At 38.0% G+C, this 16048-nt stretch overlaps 1 protein-coding gene across 1 annotated transcript in view; it reads left to right on the top strand.

The window, feature by feature from the left end:
* FOCAD (focadhesin) overlaps positions 1-16048 on the top strand; it is a 360082-nt gene that overhangs the window by 150072 nt on the left and 193962 nt on the right. The window contains exons 12-13 of the mRNA XM_036738081.1: positions 13912-14016; positions 15441-15542. Coding sequence (XP_036593976.1) covers positions 13912-14016; positions 15441-15542 — 207 coding nt within the window. The remainder of the gene's footprint in view (positions 1-13911; positions 14017-15440; positions 15543-16048) is intronic.

Below are 16048 nucleotides of genomic sequence, written 5' to 3'. Positions count from 1 at the left end.
TATACATACACATCTTGAGAGACAGAATCATTTAATTTATTGCTTTTATGTCTCTACCAACTAGTATAAGGCCTGGCACATGGTAGGCACTTAATAAATACTTATTGTTCATTGATTGGTTGATTGAATTGTGGTATGTTTTAAAGAGAACAGTTTTGCATATAGATGTTCTCTACCATTCATACTATACCTGAATCTATTTTATATATTTGCTGTAGGTGAGTAAACATCAGAAGTGTGGAAACAAGTCAGAGGCTTTGCCATAATTAACAAAGGCAATATGTATGTGAAATCACCTTTGAGTAGCTTGTTCAACAATTAGAAAATTGATTTTAAGTTGTTTTTTGACTCACTTAGCTCCTTGTCCTGTATATTTTTTCTTGTATGAGTTCACAGATTTGTTTTGGTTGTTATATGCTGTGAATGCTTTCTGTAATATATACGAACGCATAATTTGCTTATATTTGGAGGAGTTACTTGTGTTCTCACCCTTGGACAATAAATATATGATATCTTCTGTTATAAGAAAAGTGTGGAATAAAGTATGTATAGAATGATTTTACTTATACATAGATACATATGTATACATATTTGTGTCTAATGGTAAGCCATGGGGGGGAAGGGGAAAAAAAGAAATTTTTATGATAACTTTATTGTATATTTAAAAGGAATACAAGTTGTAACAGATTTAGAGTTTCATGTGCAGTCATCCTTTTTTATTGTGCTATGTTATGAAAATGCTGCTTTCATTCCATAATTAAAAATAATAAGTAAATATTTTTAAAAAGAAAATAAAAAAGAAAAGTGGGGTCTGAGAGGAAGCTGATAAAGTGTCTTACTAGCAATTCATGTATTACTTTGCAACATTTGAACCAGTATCTAAATCTGTCACTTTCTACTTTTTCAGTGGGGATAGAGCTTTAGTAACCTAAACTGATGAACCTTTTCTGCAATTTGTTGTATTTATGGTTTGTAATTGTAATTATTTGTAATATTTTTTGTATTGTTTGATCCACCTCAAATTTCATTGTCTTGGTCTTCCTGTGATCATGTAGATGACCAAAACTTTTTGATTTCCTCCTTTTTTTGTGGTCTCTCTGTCTTGCCCCTGATTCTCTTGTTTTTTTCTTCCATATTTTGATTTTGTTTGAATATTTCATCTTGATTCTGAGAACTACTGATTTTTGTTTAGTCCAATCTAATCATCAGAGAGTTTGTTACTTGGGCAAGGTTTTCTACCTCTTGTTCTATGCTATCATTCTTCCATTTTTTCCTCTCCAGAGTTCTTATGTATATGGTCCTGACATTGTTTTCCTCTGCTTCCTTTTTCTTTCTCTCATGTGTGCTTAGAAGCTTGGCACATTTCAGCTCCTACTGCATCATCAGGGATCTGTCTTTTATTCAGGGGTAGAGTACTGTGGACTTTTGCTGTCCTTTGGGTATCCTGTTTTGAGCCCTAATGACTCCTGGCCCCACTTCTTTAGCTGAGAGCAGTCAGAATACTAAGGATTTCTGATCCCTCTGGAGCTTCTTCATCAGAGTACTCTGGGCTTTTTGCCCAAGGTAATAATTGCTTCAAGCTTCTTGTGTCCCTGGAGAGTGTGTTGTCCATTCACTAGGATGCTTGCCACATTTTACCAGTGCTCCCACTGGTTTTTCTGACAGGACTCTTTTCCCAGTGCCCACAGGTGTCTTATTCTTTTTTTGGGCAGTACAGAGCTGGATGAGAGCAAACACTTATTACAGTTTTTTTAATTTCTTGACTATTTCTTGGTCTGATGTTTGTTTTATATCTTTTTTTGGTTATATTTCTTTTTTTTTTTTTGCGGGGAAGCACATTTGGGAAAACTAGGCTCTTCTGCAGCCGTTCGTGAAGTCAGTCAGTTGGTAAGTATTTATTTAGCAGCTACTGTGTTCCAGTAAGCACTGGCCATCTTAACCTGACTAGACTGGGCTCCTGAATCCGTAGAACAGTTTCAATGTTTTATTTCTAATAAGATGTGTTACACATTGAGGACTCAGCAAATATCTTTTAGCAATGATGATATTTGATCATAAGTCCTTTCAGTAGCCAGCAGCCAATTTTCTTTTTTATAATTTCCTATGGTTAAGTAATTGGTAAATAGTGACTATTCAGTCGTTGTTTTTGACTGCTCACATCCACTTATCAGTTTTTGTTTTTGTATTTCATTCCTGGGAAGGCTTTGCTTCATGGTGGATAAAAAGCCAGCTTCCAGAGTTAGGAGGACCTGTGTTCGAGTCCTGCCTGGGTCACATATTGGCTCTGTGACCCTGGGGGGGCAAATCATGCTCTGGGTGACTTTCTGATTCAGAGATTCTTGGTGCCAGTAAAATTATTTTTAAAAATATCTTGATCACTATGCTGTATTTCAGTATAATTGATTTCCTTTGTAATGCATTTAAAAAGCATTATTCTGCAAAGAGATCCATAGGGTTTGCCAGACTGCCAGAAGGGTCCATGAAAAAAACAAAGATTAAGAGCTCCTATACCTAAGGCTTTAAGTTTTGGACAAATTTCCAATTTGCCACAGTTGAAGGAGTTTTCTTTTTTCCTTATTATAACCATGCACTCATGTCTCTGTCATTTTCTATCCCCTTCCCTAGCCTCCTCTTCCTCTTCTTTCTCTGCCCTGCCCCTTTCCCCCTCTTACCCAAAAAAAGATTTTGGTGTGTCTTCTGATTAGTTTAGTGTCCAGAAAGCTACTAGTTGGTTGCTGCAGTTTTAAGATCTATGTATCTTAAAGCACAGTGATATCAGAATCTCATGAGTCTGATTGAATTCAAGAAGCATGCCTCCTGGCCCCTTCCTTGAGAAGAGATTATTGAAATCATTTTATCCCACAGCTCAGAGTTTCTTCTGGAGTGTTTGGTTCTAACCAGTCCACTTCAACTAGTATTCGTGGGGCAACTACCCCTATGTCCTAGTAAAGAGAAAGACACTTTCCATGGAGGGATGTATGAAATTACGATAGACTTTCTACCCCTGAAGGAGTACTCTGAAGCCCCCTTGTTCATGTGAATTCTTTGTTTACTTTGTTGATGAAGATCTTGGCAGTGTTCAGAAAGTGAGGAGAAGAGTTAGGGTTCCCAGGTTGTATGGAGAGAGTAGTTAGGGATTCACAGAGAATCAGAGATATATAGATGGTTTAAGACTCAAGGTGTTAAGAGTCACCAAGTGGTGTCCTACAGCTTCAGTGAAGCGCAGGACTTTGGGGACCATCTAATTTTGCTAATCTAATCAGCTGAGAATGTAGTTGTCACTGGAAAGAGACAAGCACTTGGAAATGGATGGCTTTTGGTTTTTGTGGGTATTGAAGTCCCACTGCCGTTTCATTAATTAATAGCATAGTGGATACGATCAGGAATACCTGGTTTGGAATCTAGCCTTATTTACTAGCTTTGTGATTTAATCTGAGAAAGACTTTTTTAGCCAGTTTCTTCATCTGTGAAGTGAGGCTAATGATAGATAGCTGAAGCATGAACCTCACTGGGTCGTTGTGAGGCTCCAATGTAAATCACTTTGCAAACCTTAAATGCTATACATACGTCAATAGATTATAGCATTATAGTTTTGGAACTGGTAGACACCCTGGCCATCTCATCCGATTCCCTCATTTTACAGATAAGGAAACCGGAACCTCAGAGTCTTGTCCGAGGTACCCCAGATCTTAAGCTCAGAGGTGGGATTTGAACCCAGGACTCCAAAGCCGGTGTTTTTCCCCACTGTGCTAAGCTGCTTCCCATTGATATTTTTGCTATTATCGTAATTATTGTTAGTCATGGGTGCTGTTGCTAGATGGGCTTATATCATGTCACACCTTTTGTACTGTTTTCTCTTCTCTAATTGTCGGGGTCCTTGGCTTTCTAAATAGTAGTGTACATTTCAACACCAGGAAAAACCTTTCCAGGCAGACACTGCATTGTCTTTATAATTAATGGTGCATGGTTGAAACGTTGTGAAGCAGAAAACTAATCGCAGTAACCAGTTTGGTCTATTTTGTCCCTCTTCATTTTTCCCCCTCAAGACACTAATGGGATTTCATTTAAACCATTTGGAAGTGCGTGTCTCAGTTGTCTAGCAGAGAGCCATCTTGGCTCACAACGCACGATGATCCCTACATGGTTCTTAGTTATCTTTCTGACTTAAGGGATGCAGAAGTCCCAGGCAGCAACGTTGCACAAGAAAGTCGTGGAATTATTTTATTTTTTAAAGATGGAAAAATGTACGCGTGATCGTGCATGCATTTATTAGTTTGGTTTAAATCAAACTTGCTGAAGAGGCAATGATTCATGCCATTCACAAAAGCCTTAATACAGTTCCACTGTCTCTTTAATCAAATGAATTGTCTTGTTGTGCAAAAACTGTTATTACATTGTGTGTGAAACTAACCCTGCTATATAAGCAGGAGACTGGGGAGTGGGGGGGGGGGGAGGTGTGTGTGTGTGTGTGAATTAAATCATCTCACTGAGAGATCACTTATGAATAGTAACAGAAGATGTATTACCATTACTAGAGGCTCTGGAGGACATTCACCCCCTTTATAGTCTTTCAACTGCTAAAATGAAATATTTTAGTGGTAAATGACACCCTTCTGGAAAATCCTTCTGAAGATTCATTCTCTGCTGTTTTTCAGCGTGGAAAGAGTGAGGAAGAAACAAAAGGGAACTAATTCTTTGCATTGTTCTCTTCAGGTAGAAGTCAAGTTAGGAAAAATCCATCACATTTGATTTGGTTTGATGAAGATTGCCTTGAAACGTTTCTCACGACACCATCCTTATCTGCATCTATTAATGCTATTGCTGGCTGGGGTGTTTTGTTGTAGTATATTCTCTTAGGAGAATGTTGATGGTGTCTTCCTTCCTTCCTTCCTTCCTTCCTTCCTTCCTTCCTTCCTTCCTTCCTTCCTTCCTTCCTTCCTTCCTTCCTTCCTTCCTTCCTCCCTCCCTCCCTCCCTTCCTCCCCCCCTCCCTCCCACCTCCATTCCCTCCCTCCCTTCTTTCCTTCCTTGTCAATCCTGATGTTAAACTCTTTTATGGTATGAAATTAAAACTATTTTTCTTTATTATTTTTACTCGTATCTTTTAAGAGTGTTTGGGTTTAGGTTAGGGGATTCGCATATTAAATATTTTATATCTAACAGATTGCAAGCTTTTCACAGAGTACGTACTTGAAGGAATGTTTACAGAGGTGAATGAATTGGTATTGATCTGAGGTGCAGCTCTGTAACATGGTTATTAAATTGGGAACTGAATTTCCTTGCCAATAGATTACTTTCATTATAAACTGCAAACCTATTTGGCTGCAGTCTATTAGGTCTCTAGTATCTGTCTATCTCTTGACTATGAGTCTCTTCTGTTACCCCCCCCCCTTTTTTTTTTCTTTTCAATTGGAGGAGGAGAGGGAGTAGTGATGGTATAACAACTAATTTTGAAAAAAAATTCTGGAAGGATTTAAATTCCTATTTGTGTTTTTTTTTTAAAATAAAGCTGAATTCTTTCTTATTGTCATTTTATTCCAGCATCTTCCCCCCCCCCCCCCAATTCATTATTATATACCTGAAAAGACACAACACAGAGAAATGTGAATAGGCATGTAAATCCTGCTGGGTTTGGCAGGGGCTGCTTTTGTTACAGGTAAACAGTTTGAAACATGCATTAAAACTTATTTACTGAAGTGGGTCTTGAGAGGAGGAAGGAATAGAGCAATGATAGTAATTGTTGTTAATAATACCTAGATTCTTGAGCTTCATTTAGAAATACAAATAATTTTATAAAATGAGAGCAAGAAGCCCTTTGTCAGGTTGCTAATGAGAGGCTTGACCTAGCTGCTGCTGCTGCATCTTTGGGGATAAGGAGAGATGCAAAATGCACTGTTGCTAGGCAACTCACTTGGCTGCCTTCTGAGCTGGTTCCTATGTGCTAAGAGCTAATGAATCTTCATGTCTGCTTTTTGAAACTGTTCAAAAGCCAATGTAAGATTTACCCAAACATTTAGCATTTATAAGTACCTGGACCAGTCCTGCCATTATTTGCCCATCAAATTAGGCTGTATTGGGCATTGGTTTATTCTGTAAAGTGGGCCAGGATTGAAAGCATAATAAAGTTCTCAGTAATGAGCAGCCAGAAGTATATTTTAGCTGCTCTCTGTTGTACAAATGAAACAATTTTTTTTATAAAGCTTTAGTTTAAATATTTATGCCTTTCAGCATGAGTGATAACTAGTTACCGCCTTCCTCTCCAGGCATATCTCAATTGAACCCTGTGTATGCCGTGTTCTGCTAAAGGAAATCTATTTTGAGAGCCGGAGAAATATGGGTCCTTAAAGGAGCTTAACTCTTGATCTGATTCTTCCCCTTTTGCCTGGAAGTGGTCAGCCCCCATGGTTGAATATCATAAGTCAAACAGAAGAGTATGTACTCCCACATCATGTGAATAGGATTCTGAATACTGTCAGACTGAAAGCTCTTTTGGACTCTTTGCAGTGATTTAAAAAGAGGGATCCATATTTGTTATATTTTTGCTGTATTGAACATCGCTGAAAACAAGTCAGCTCTCATTTGAGGCATGCTGGTATTAGTATTGGATCTCTGGTGTCACAGTATTTCCTGTAACAGAAATGGGCCAGTATAAATTTTTTAGGATTTTGCTAACTTAGCCTCCTGTAGGCTGGTGGTGTTGGTTTTGTGGAACGAATGTCTCACACATAATAGATATCTTTAAATATTTGTTTTTAAACCATTTCAAAGGTAATATAATAAATTCCTTTATTGTTCTGTTTCTAATTTAGCAATGAAAACACAAACCTTTACACCTTGGGGTTAGGGTTTGTATGTTTGTCTCTAAATTTAAATGATACAGAGTACTTGCCAGTCTTAATTAGTAGAGGAAGTTTGCTCACAGGGTATTTCCTATAATAATAAAATCGCAGTTAGGGACCCCTTTTCCCTCCAACAAAAGAGAACTGGAAGAGAAACCTTAGTGGTCATCATGTCTAGTTCCTACGTAAAGCAGCTGAGAACTTTACAGAATGTGTCAGTGCTTACTTATCTTTGGGAAACCGCAGAACTGGAGGAAGAGACCTGAAAGATACGTTAGAGATCATCCGGTCCAGTCCCCTTGTTTTGTGGAGAGTATTATGGTCCAGAGAGGATCAGGGATTTGGTTGATGATTTGCAGAGCCGGGATGAGAACCTGGGTCACTTAGCTTCGGCTCCAAGTTTTTTCCCCTTACACATCATTATGTGTAAACTTCTGGGCAGGCCTGGGAATGGCATAAGCATCTGGTTAATCAACTTATGCGGTCATAAGTTATTCCACAATGATATTTTTGACGGCTCAGTAGAGATTGGGCTAGTAATCCACCCAGGAAAAACCAGTTTTATGAAGAATGCATATTTTCCAGATTATTCCATGTATTCGGGTGCATTGTCCATTGTAATAGTTTATTAGTACATGTGTCTCAGACAGACACTGCACGTAGTTGCTGAGTTGGACCCAAAATTTAATAGGAGGAGGAAAGTGAACTAGATTCCATTTGGGAAATTATGCATCACTTTTAATGAGCTCAGGCTGTTTCCTATACCCAAAGCCTACCACATATCTTTTAATACTAATATTCTCCTGTTGACGCCATGTGGCTGCCATTCAATAAACAGCACAGTCCCTTTTGTTTTATATTATTTATTCCATTTATTATTTGGTGGTACCTTTTATACTACTTATTTCATGTAAGTCATCCTTGGTAATATGTTGATGCCCACCGTATGTCTTTCTATTGCATTAGTATATTACCAATGACAATACAAATGCATGAAATAAGTGGCGTAAAAGATATCATCAATGACATATATATATATATGTATATATATGTATATATTGTGTGTGTGTGTGTGTATATGTGTGTGTGTATATATATATATATATATATATATATATATATACATATTTTTTTTTTACTGGAACAGTATTGAGGCCTATAGGTACAAAAATATTTATTAAAGCACTTTTGTAGCAAAGAAAAAAAAGGGTGCCCCATCAGTTGAGGAATGGTTGAACAGATTATGGTATATGAATAAAATAAAATATTTTTGCACTATAATAAATGACAAAAGAGATAATTTCAGAGAACCCTAGAAAGAATTGTATGAATTGATTCAGTAAAGAGAGCAGAACTAGGAAAATAGTTTATCCATTGACTATAGCATTATAAAGGAAATAACTTTGAAAGACTTGAGAACTCTGATCAATGCAGCAACTAATTGTGACTAATGATAAGGCATGCTTCCTACCTCTTTGCTGGTGATAAACTAGAGGTGCAGAGTGAGGCAAATCTACTGTATAACTTTATTTTGCTTGCAAGGAAGGGCTTGTTTTCTTCCTTTTCTTTTGAGAGGGGAATTGTGGGTAGGATGTGCTGGTACATGTTTAATATCCAGCTTTATGAAACAGTATCCTTTTAGATTTAATCTGCATTATTAACATTTTTACCTCGCTTTCTTCAATCTAGACAATAATTATAAAAAATAAACCAAGCCCTCATTTGTAGTGTTTGCCAATTTCCAAAGGTGGACTGCTCAGATTAAAATTTAACAATTGGATTTGGTGAACCAGTATGAGCTAACCCTAGCACATCCCTGGTAGTGACAATGATACAGAAAAGAAAGAGGAGCACCAATGAAATCATTTTAAACACATACAGGAAATAGCAGAAGAAAGTTCAGTAGGATACACAGACACGAAGGACACTGTTGGTACTATTATGTTAAATTTACAGATGCACACATGGTAATTGGTACATGATGGTTGCTATTTTACATTCAATATCTTTTTCTTTTTGTAGTGAAATATTCACGTTTACATTTGTGTTCCTAATTTTAAAAAATCCCAACCAAACCTGGTGAGTAGCTTGAATGTTGTGTTGCTATGTACAAAATATTAAATGACCTAGAGGAAGTTCTGCTGCATTTTGTGGAGGATTTATGGGTGGAATTTGACAAGAATTTCATATGAGAAGAAGAAATGGACAGTTCTGATTTGTGCCTGTGGAGGAAGTGCCTATACTGCTGAGATCTCTAAAGTAATAGGCCAGGTATCTCTCATGCTCTTCTAACTTGGGTTCAAGATTGGAACACTCAAAGAATGTCTGATAGGTAATAAAAAGAGGTTTACTTTGTCACAGCAAGCAGGGAGGATATTCAGCAAGAATTGATCCATTTGGGTGCAGCTTCCTTGCTTTTGTCTTTCCCGTGATGGTCTATCCCACTAGCCAGAAGCCTCAAAGAGGAGTCAGTGACTTTGAGGGCCCTGGCTTTTTTTTAACTTCAGGACATTACCTCAACCACCCTTTTGTCTTTGAGCCAATTAAAGTCTTGAGAATTGTTTCAGTGGAGAGGTTTAGTTGCCTTAGTGGACAGAGAGCCAGCCTTAAAGCCAGGAAGACCTGGGTTCAAGTTCCACATACTTCTGTGTGACCCTGGGAAAATCAATTAGCCTCTCAGCCTGCTAGACAACTTTCTAACATCTCTAACACTATGAATTGCAGAGAAGGTCCTGACCTGTAATTGTAGAAGGAGTTGCTTCACCCTGGTGTTTCTTCTGTCAGTGAAACCGCTAGCCTGGTCCTTATCCCTGAAGGAAAAACTAGCGTTGCTTATGTGGAGATGGGCTGTATGCTGTAGGACATTGCTCCTTCCACTGGAATCCTACTGAAATAGCTTTTTTTAACAAGATCAGAGGGCTAGGATTGACATGCTCTGTTGCCAAGCACAGCCTTACAGAATTTTAGATCTGAGGCATCTTAGAAATCCTTGTGGAGTAGTAGATAGCATACAAAACTTGGAGTGAGGAGACCTGGATTCGAATCCATTCTCAACCACTTATATTTGTATGATCATGGACAAGCCATGGGATGATCGACTCCAATAAATACGGGCAATTAGACTGTCTTTGTACCGACTTTAGGACCTACCTTGGAAGTTGTTGACCGAGTTTGTCCCCAGAGTGGAGAGGAGAAAATGCATATGCCTCCCTTCTTTGCTAGAGATGGGGGAATATGAGTATGAAACATTACATTTACAAGTAGATACATTTGGTGTGATTGGTTTTGCTGAACTTTTTAAATATTTGTTCCTAGAGATGGCTTACTAAGAAAGGGAGAGAGGAAGGATGTTTTCAAAAATAGAAGTGATACAAAAACAAAGCATGTCAAAATAAGAAAAAAAAATCCCTCACTCTCTACCCATTCTTCTCCGCCACCCCCACCCCCCCCTTCCCTTCTCTTCATAAAGTATTTCATTCTCCCAAAAGCCAAGTACAGGGAAAAACAAATTCAATTAATTAGTTGTATTCTGGCTAATCAGGTGGTCAGCTATTATAGCCTAGTATATGCCAAGTACTGTGATAAGTACTTGGAAATAATTGAGATTTTACTATATTTCAAAAGAGAATATAGCGTCAGATGCTGAAGAAAGCTTTTTGGAAACTTGCTTTGATATTTCCTCTCAACTCAATGAGTGATTGTCTTCATGTTAATAGAATTATCTGACCTCGTTTGTTTATTGCTCTCTTAATGAGGCTATATTTTATTGTCATTTAATGAGTACCAAATGAGATCTCTTTGTAAGTGTGTGTGTGGGGGGGTGGGGATAGGGGGTTGTTTAGGATCTTGGATTTATTGGAGGGTGGGTCTTTTAGAAGGACCATAAAGATGATTAAATCTAAGCCTCTAATTTTTTTTTTCATTTTTCTAATGAGGAAACTGAGCCCCAAAGAGGCAGGATTTGCTAAGTCTCACAGCTTAGTAAGCAGCGGGGATGGGGTTAGAATCCAGTGCCTCTTCCCAGGAATTCAACTCACTTTCCCTCACCGTGCCAGGCGGCCTCACTCTACAATAGAGATATGATTGTTAGTTGGGTGTCATACAAAGGACACTCAACCAAGTCAGCCCTGGATTAAAAACATAATTACTCAAACCACTGACTGGTTTGGAAGAAAGCTGTGGCGTTTTTTTTTTTCCTGGAAGTAAATATTTTATTTTATTGGAGGTGTGGGTACCCTTGTTAGCCATTTATTACTTTGCAGGTTATTTTTTTCTGGCCATACTTTGCCCACCATATCCCCTGATGCCTTTACCTCAAGAACATTTCATCCAGATGAAGTATAAAAAGTTTTTATGGGAAGAGTTAGGAGGATGCTGGAGAGATGTGTTTTTGGAAAGAAATGTATTACCAGGTATCCTGCTGATAGCCCCTGTGAATGCTAGTGTAGGACAGATGGTACTTTCTCCTTTTCATTTTCCATAGCCTTTTCACAGGCACACAGTATTGGCCTTCTCACCACCACATACATTTCCCCTTTGCCACCCCCAAAGAAGCATTCTATCTGTTTACATAATATGAGGCTGTAAGAAAGCATTCATGAATTAAAAATATTCATGCCATTTTTTTTTCCATTTATTGTTTCTTACTTAATAGTGAAAGAGATTGTAGATCTGGGAATGTGCTTTCTATTAAAGAAATTAAAATTTTAATTAATTTTTAATATTATTTCCTTTATCAGAAAGAAAAAATAGTTATCACTCCCATGGTTCTACTTTCTTCACTCTGTCATTTCATACAAATCTCTGTTCTCTGAATCCCACATATTCATCAGTTCTTTTGGAATAACCGTATTTCATGAAATTCCTATCCTATAATCTTCATAGTAGTCTTGCAATAAATAGGCATCAGCTTTGTTTCTAGGTTTTTTTTTTTGCTCTCACAGAGTCCCACCATGATTTTTTACTTTTAGAATTAAAAATGTGTAAATGTATTTTAATGACCCTTGCGTTGATTGAATATTTGAAGGGTATATACTTACTAGGATTGATGATTCAGTGGTTATGAATACAGTTATTTGTATACATATACATATATATATGTATATCCCAGATCTATCATGTGTGTGTATGTATGTGTATATATATATATATATATATATATATATATATTTATGTATGTATATCCCAGATCTATCTTTTCTCTCTCTCTTCGAAGGGAAACACCAGCCGTATTCTCCAATGAGCACATTAAGGAAAGATATTTGTTGTTTCACTCCCCAAAGTATAATTAAAATATTTGCTTAAAGGCTACAAGTCAGAATATATTGTTTTATAAGATGCTGGTAAATTTCCCAAACATCTTCTCTAGAATTAAGAGTCTGTCAAAGTGTCTTGGTAAAAGCTGTTTCCAGAAGCAATAATTCATTGAGACGCAGGGGAAGGCAATCTAGGGCAACCTTTGTTTTTAATTAAAATGGGGATTGAGGAGCCAACACAAAAAATTTGTCTCACTTCAATTGCCCAAAGTGAAGGTGGTCGAAGTTCTATTCCAATAATCACTCCACCAGATGTGAAAAACATAAATCCTCACCAAATTTATACTTTCTAAGTTGTAGCCATTAAATGCATGCCATCAGACTCTTCTATGATGTATCCTCATCATTAAGAAATGCTTACTGAATGAATGCTCAGCGTGTACTATTCTATTTGGCCTGTAGGAAGAAATGAATCAAATACCTGCTCTGCTTTCCAGGGGGTATGGATTTCTAAGACAGACAAAGCACAGGGAGTAATAACAATAAAAAAAAATTAACAAGTAGGCAAAAATATAGTTGTCCATTGCAGCACTTGGAAAATGGAATGTCTATAAAAATATCAGAAACACATTATTTGGTTACTTTTCTTATGTTTAAGTGTCATTGTGTGTTCAGGGAGGGAAAGAGGGGCTTTAACCTCCTTTTTTTTCCAAACTACCATTTTACCGTTTGTACCACACAATTTAGTACTTTATTATATGCTATGTTGCCTTCTAATTAATAGATCTGTAGGCTATTAGGCGTGGAAGGAACCTTATGGATCATTCAATTTAACCCTCAGATTTTATGGTGATGGGCATCCCTGCCTGGAATGTACTTCTGTATCTCTGCTTTATAGAGTTCTTCTCTTCCTTTAAGATGTAGCTTAGATACCATCTTCCTTTGTTAAGCTTTTCCTACTTTCCCAGCTGATGGTACTTTCCTTCCTATGGTATCTTGTATGTAACTCTTCTGTCTTAATGCACAAAACACAGATTTGTGTATTTATTAACCCTGTATTTATGTTCTCTCTGTTTATGTTAGGCACTTGTTAATTTTTTATGTACTTGTCTCCCCATTAGAATGTAAGCTCCTCGTGGGTGGGGATTGTATTGTTCTTTGTACTTATATGCCTAGGGCCTAGGATTGTACCCAGTACATAGTAGTCCCTTATTGATTGATTGATTGATTATGCTAGTTGTTCAGTCATTCCCCACTCTTCGTGGGGAACCTTTTGGGGTTTTCTTGGCAAAGATACTGGAGTGGTTTGCCATATCCTTCTCCAGTGCATCTTACAGATGAGGAAACTGAGGCAAACAGAATTAAGTGACTTGTTCAGGGTCACACAGCTAGAAAGAGCCTGAGGTCCGATTTGAACTCAGCACCTCAGACTCAGCTCCCTATTCACTGAGCCTCCCAGGTGCCCATTTCGTGCATATACTGGTTCTACAATAAGACTGTAAGTTTCTTGAGGGCTTTTGAAGTCAATCCTTTCTTATTACCCTGGAGCATCATTAGGCAGATAATTGTTCAGTAAGTGCTTTTCAGCTGGAAGAGAAAAGGACAGAGGAGGAAGGGAGTTATGAGACAATCATTAGCAATAAGTTATTTAATTGTGCTGTTTAATTACTTGACAACACTGATATTATGAACATTTGACATATCACTTTATTATTTAATTTCTGTCTTGCAATTTGTTTGGGGATAAGAAAAGCTATATTTGTGCTGTTTTTAGCCAGGTAGGTAGCATAGTTAAAATACCCTTTCTATTTGTTCTAGGTACCAAATCTAGTCCCTGTTTTGATGTTCAAGCTTGGAAGACCACTGGAACCTCTTTTGTATGTTGATATTTTGTATACGCTACCTACTTTGGGTGTGCATAAGGTTAGTATGTTAACACTTTTCTAAAAGATCTTCTACTGTTTTGGGAATTTTTTAAATAAAGGAAATAACCTTTTGAAGCCTATTTTGTATCATGAGCAAATCTTACAAATTCTTCAGAGTACAAAGCATTGTTTATCTTGCTAGGTTAAGACGACTAGAAGCCCCTGGGTGGCAGAGCGCTGGGCTTTGAGGCAGGAAGAGCTGAGTGTGAATCCTGCTTCATATACTTAAGAGTTCTATGACCCTGGGCAAGTCACCAGACCTTTCTCAGCCTCTGTAAAATGAGGGAGTCGGCTTCAAAGGCCTCTAACTTCTTTTTAGCTCTAAATCTCTGCTCCTGCCACTGTACAGGTGGCTGAGGGTTCATGGGGATCAGAGATGAAAAGGAGCACAGATCCTTTGGTTCATCTTTGGTTTTATACAAGAGGAGATCGAGCACAGAGTGGTTAAATGACCTGACCAAGGCTGCTCAGCTAAGAAGTGGCAGAGTCAGAATTTAAAACTCTAAACCCAGTGTCCTTCCCATGATGCACTCGCTAAGTGCCACAAATAACTTACGGATGCGATTTGTAGAAATATTAATTATAACCGTCAACTTCTAGACTTCAAAATCGTGTCTATTTTTGCCCTGGCAAAACTCGAGATTAATCCCTATTCCATCAAACCTGATGGATGGTTTCCTTGCATTCACCTACTCCTCACACCCAAATACTCGGAGGCCTATGGACTAAAGTCTTCATTCAGTTGCATTTTTAAGGTTAATATGAAGCAGCTAGCTAGCACTGGGGATATAGTACTGAACTTGGGATCAGGAAGACCTGATTTTAAATTCAGCCTCAGACACGTACTAGCTGTGTGACCTTGGGCAAGTCACTTAACCTCTGCTCTGCCTTTGTTTCCTCGTCTATAAAATTATAAAAAATAACAGCATCTGGGGCGTAATGAGGAAATGATGAGTGTGGTTGTTCAGTCGTGTCTGATGCCCCCCCACGCCTACCCCCCATATGGGGTTTTCTTGGCAAAGATAGTGAACCGCTTTGCCATTTCCTTCTCCAGTGAATTAAGGCAAACATAGGCTAAGTGACACAGCTAGGGTCACATAGCTGGTGAGTGTCCGAGGCTGAATTTGAACTCAGGTCTTTCAGGTTCCGTGCCTAGTGCTCTATATCTATATATATAATAAATATATAAATAAATACATAACATATAAATAAATATATAATAAATATATGATAAAATACGTAATACAAGCCATCTATTAAAATTATATTGTTCTATAATTATAAAATAGCAACATCTAGCATTGTAGAAGGATAGAATATTGGTAAAGCCCTTGGCAAACCTTGAAGTCCTTTATTATGTGATGATTCCTTTAAAGTTATCAGTCTGAGAATAGCCCCTTAAACTGCTGCTGTCTTTTCCAGGTTTGTGTTGCCCAGATACTTCGAGTGATCCAGGTCCTGGGAAACACTCCTCAACTTAGAGCTGTCACTTTACGCCTAATGACATCTTTGTGGGAGAAGCAGGTGAGCCCCAGATAAACTGTCGTGAAGGTCTTTAGTTTCGGAAGTGGAATGTTTTGTCACTGTATGTTAGGATTTGTCTTAGGTTAAAAAAAATTTATTCCACTTCTTGATGGTGCCAGGCACGATGCTAGGCTTTGGGCATATAGAGACAAAAGCAAACGGTTTTTGCTCTCCGGAAGCGTCCATTCTGTCATGCTCTGGCAAAGGAAACTTAGAGAAATCTGTTAGATGATTAGGATGAGAACCAGGACAGAATAGGGTCATGAACACATAGAGAAGAGAGAGCATCCAGGAGAGAGGGGTCAGTAGCATCACATTCTTCAGCAAGGTGAAGGAGAGTGAGGCCTGCAAAAAAAGACCATCAAGTTTGGCAATTGAGAGCGATTTTGGGGAAAGTTGTTTCTTCTGAGCAATGAGGTCACACAAGGGATTGAGAAGTGAGTAAGAGGCGGTGAAGGAAGCAATGATCAAAAAGTTATTATGGCTTCATAGTGAGTCATGCCAAA

The sequence above is a fragment of the Trichosurus vulpecula genome, chromosome 1, assembly GCF_011100635.1.
Source record: "Trichosurus vulpecula isolate mTriVul1 chromosome 1, mTriVul1.pri, whole genome shotgun sequence".
NCBI classification, from domain to species: domain Eukaryota; kingdom Metazoa; phylum Chordata; class Mammalia; order Diprotodontia; family Phalangeridae; genus Trichosurus; species Trichosurus vulpecula.
The sequence above is the reverse complement of the archived record's forward strand: the minus strand, read 5'-3'. Positions and strand labels throughout refer to the sequence as shown.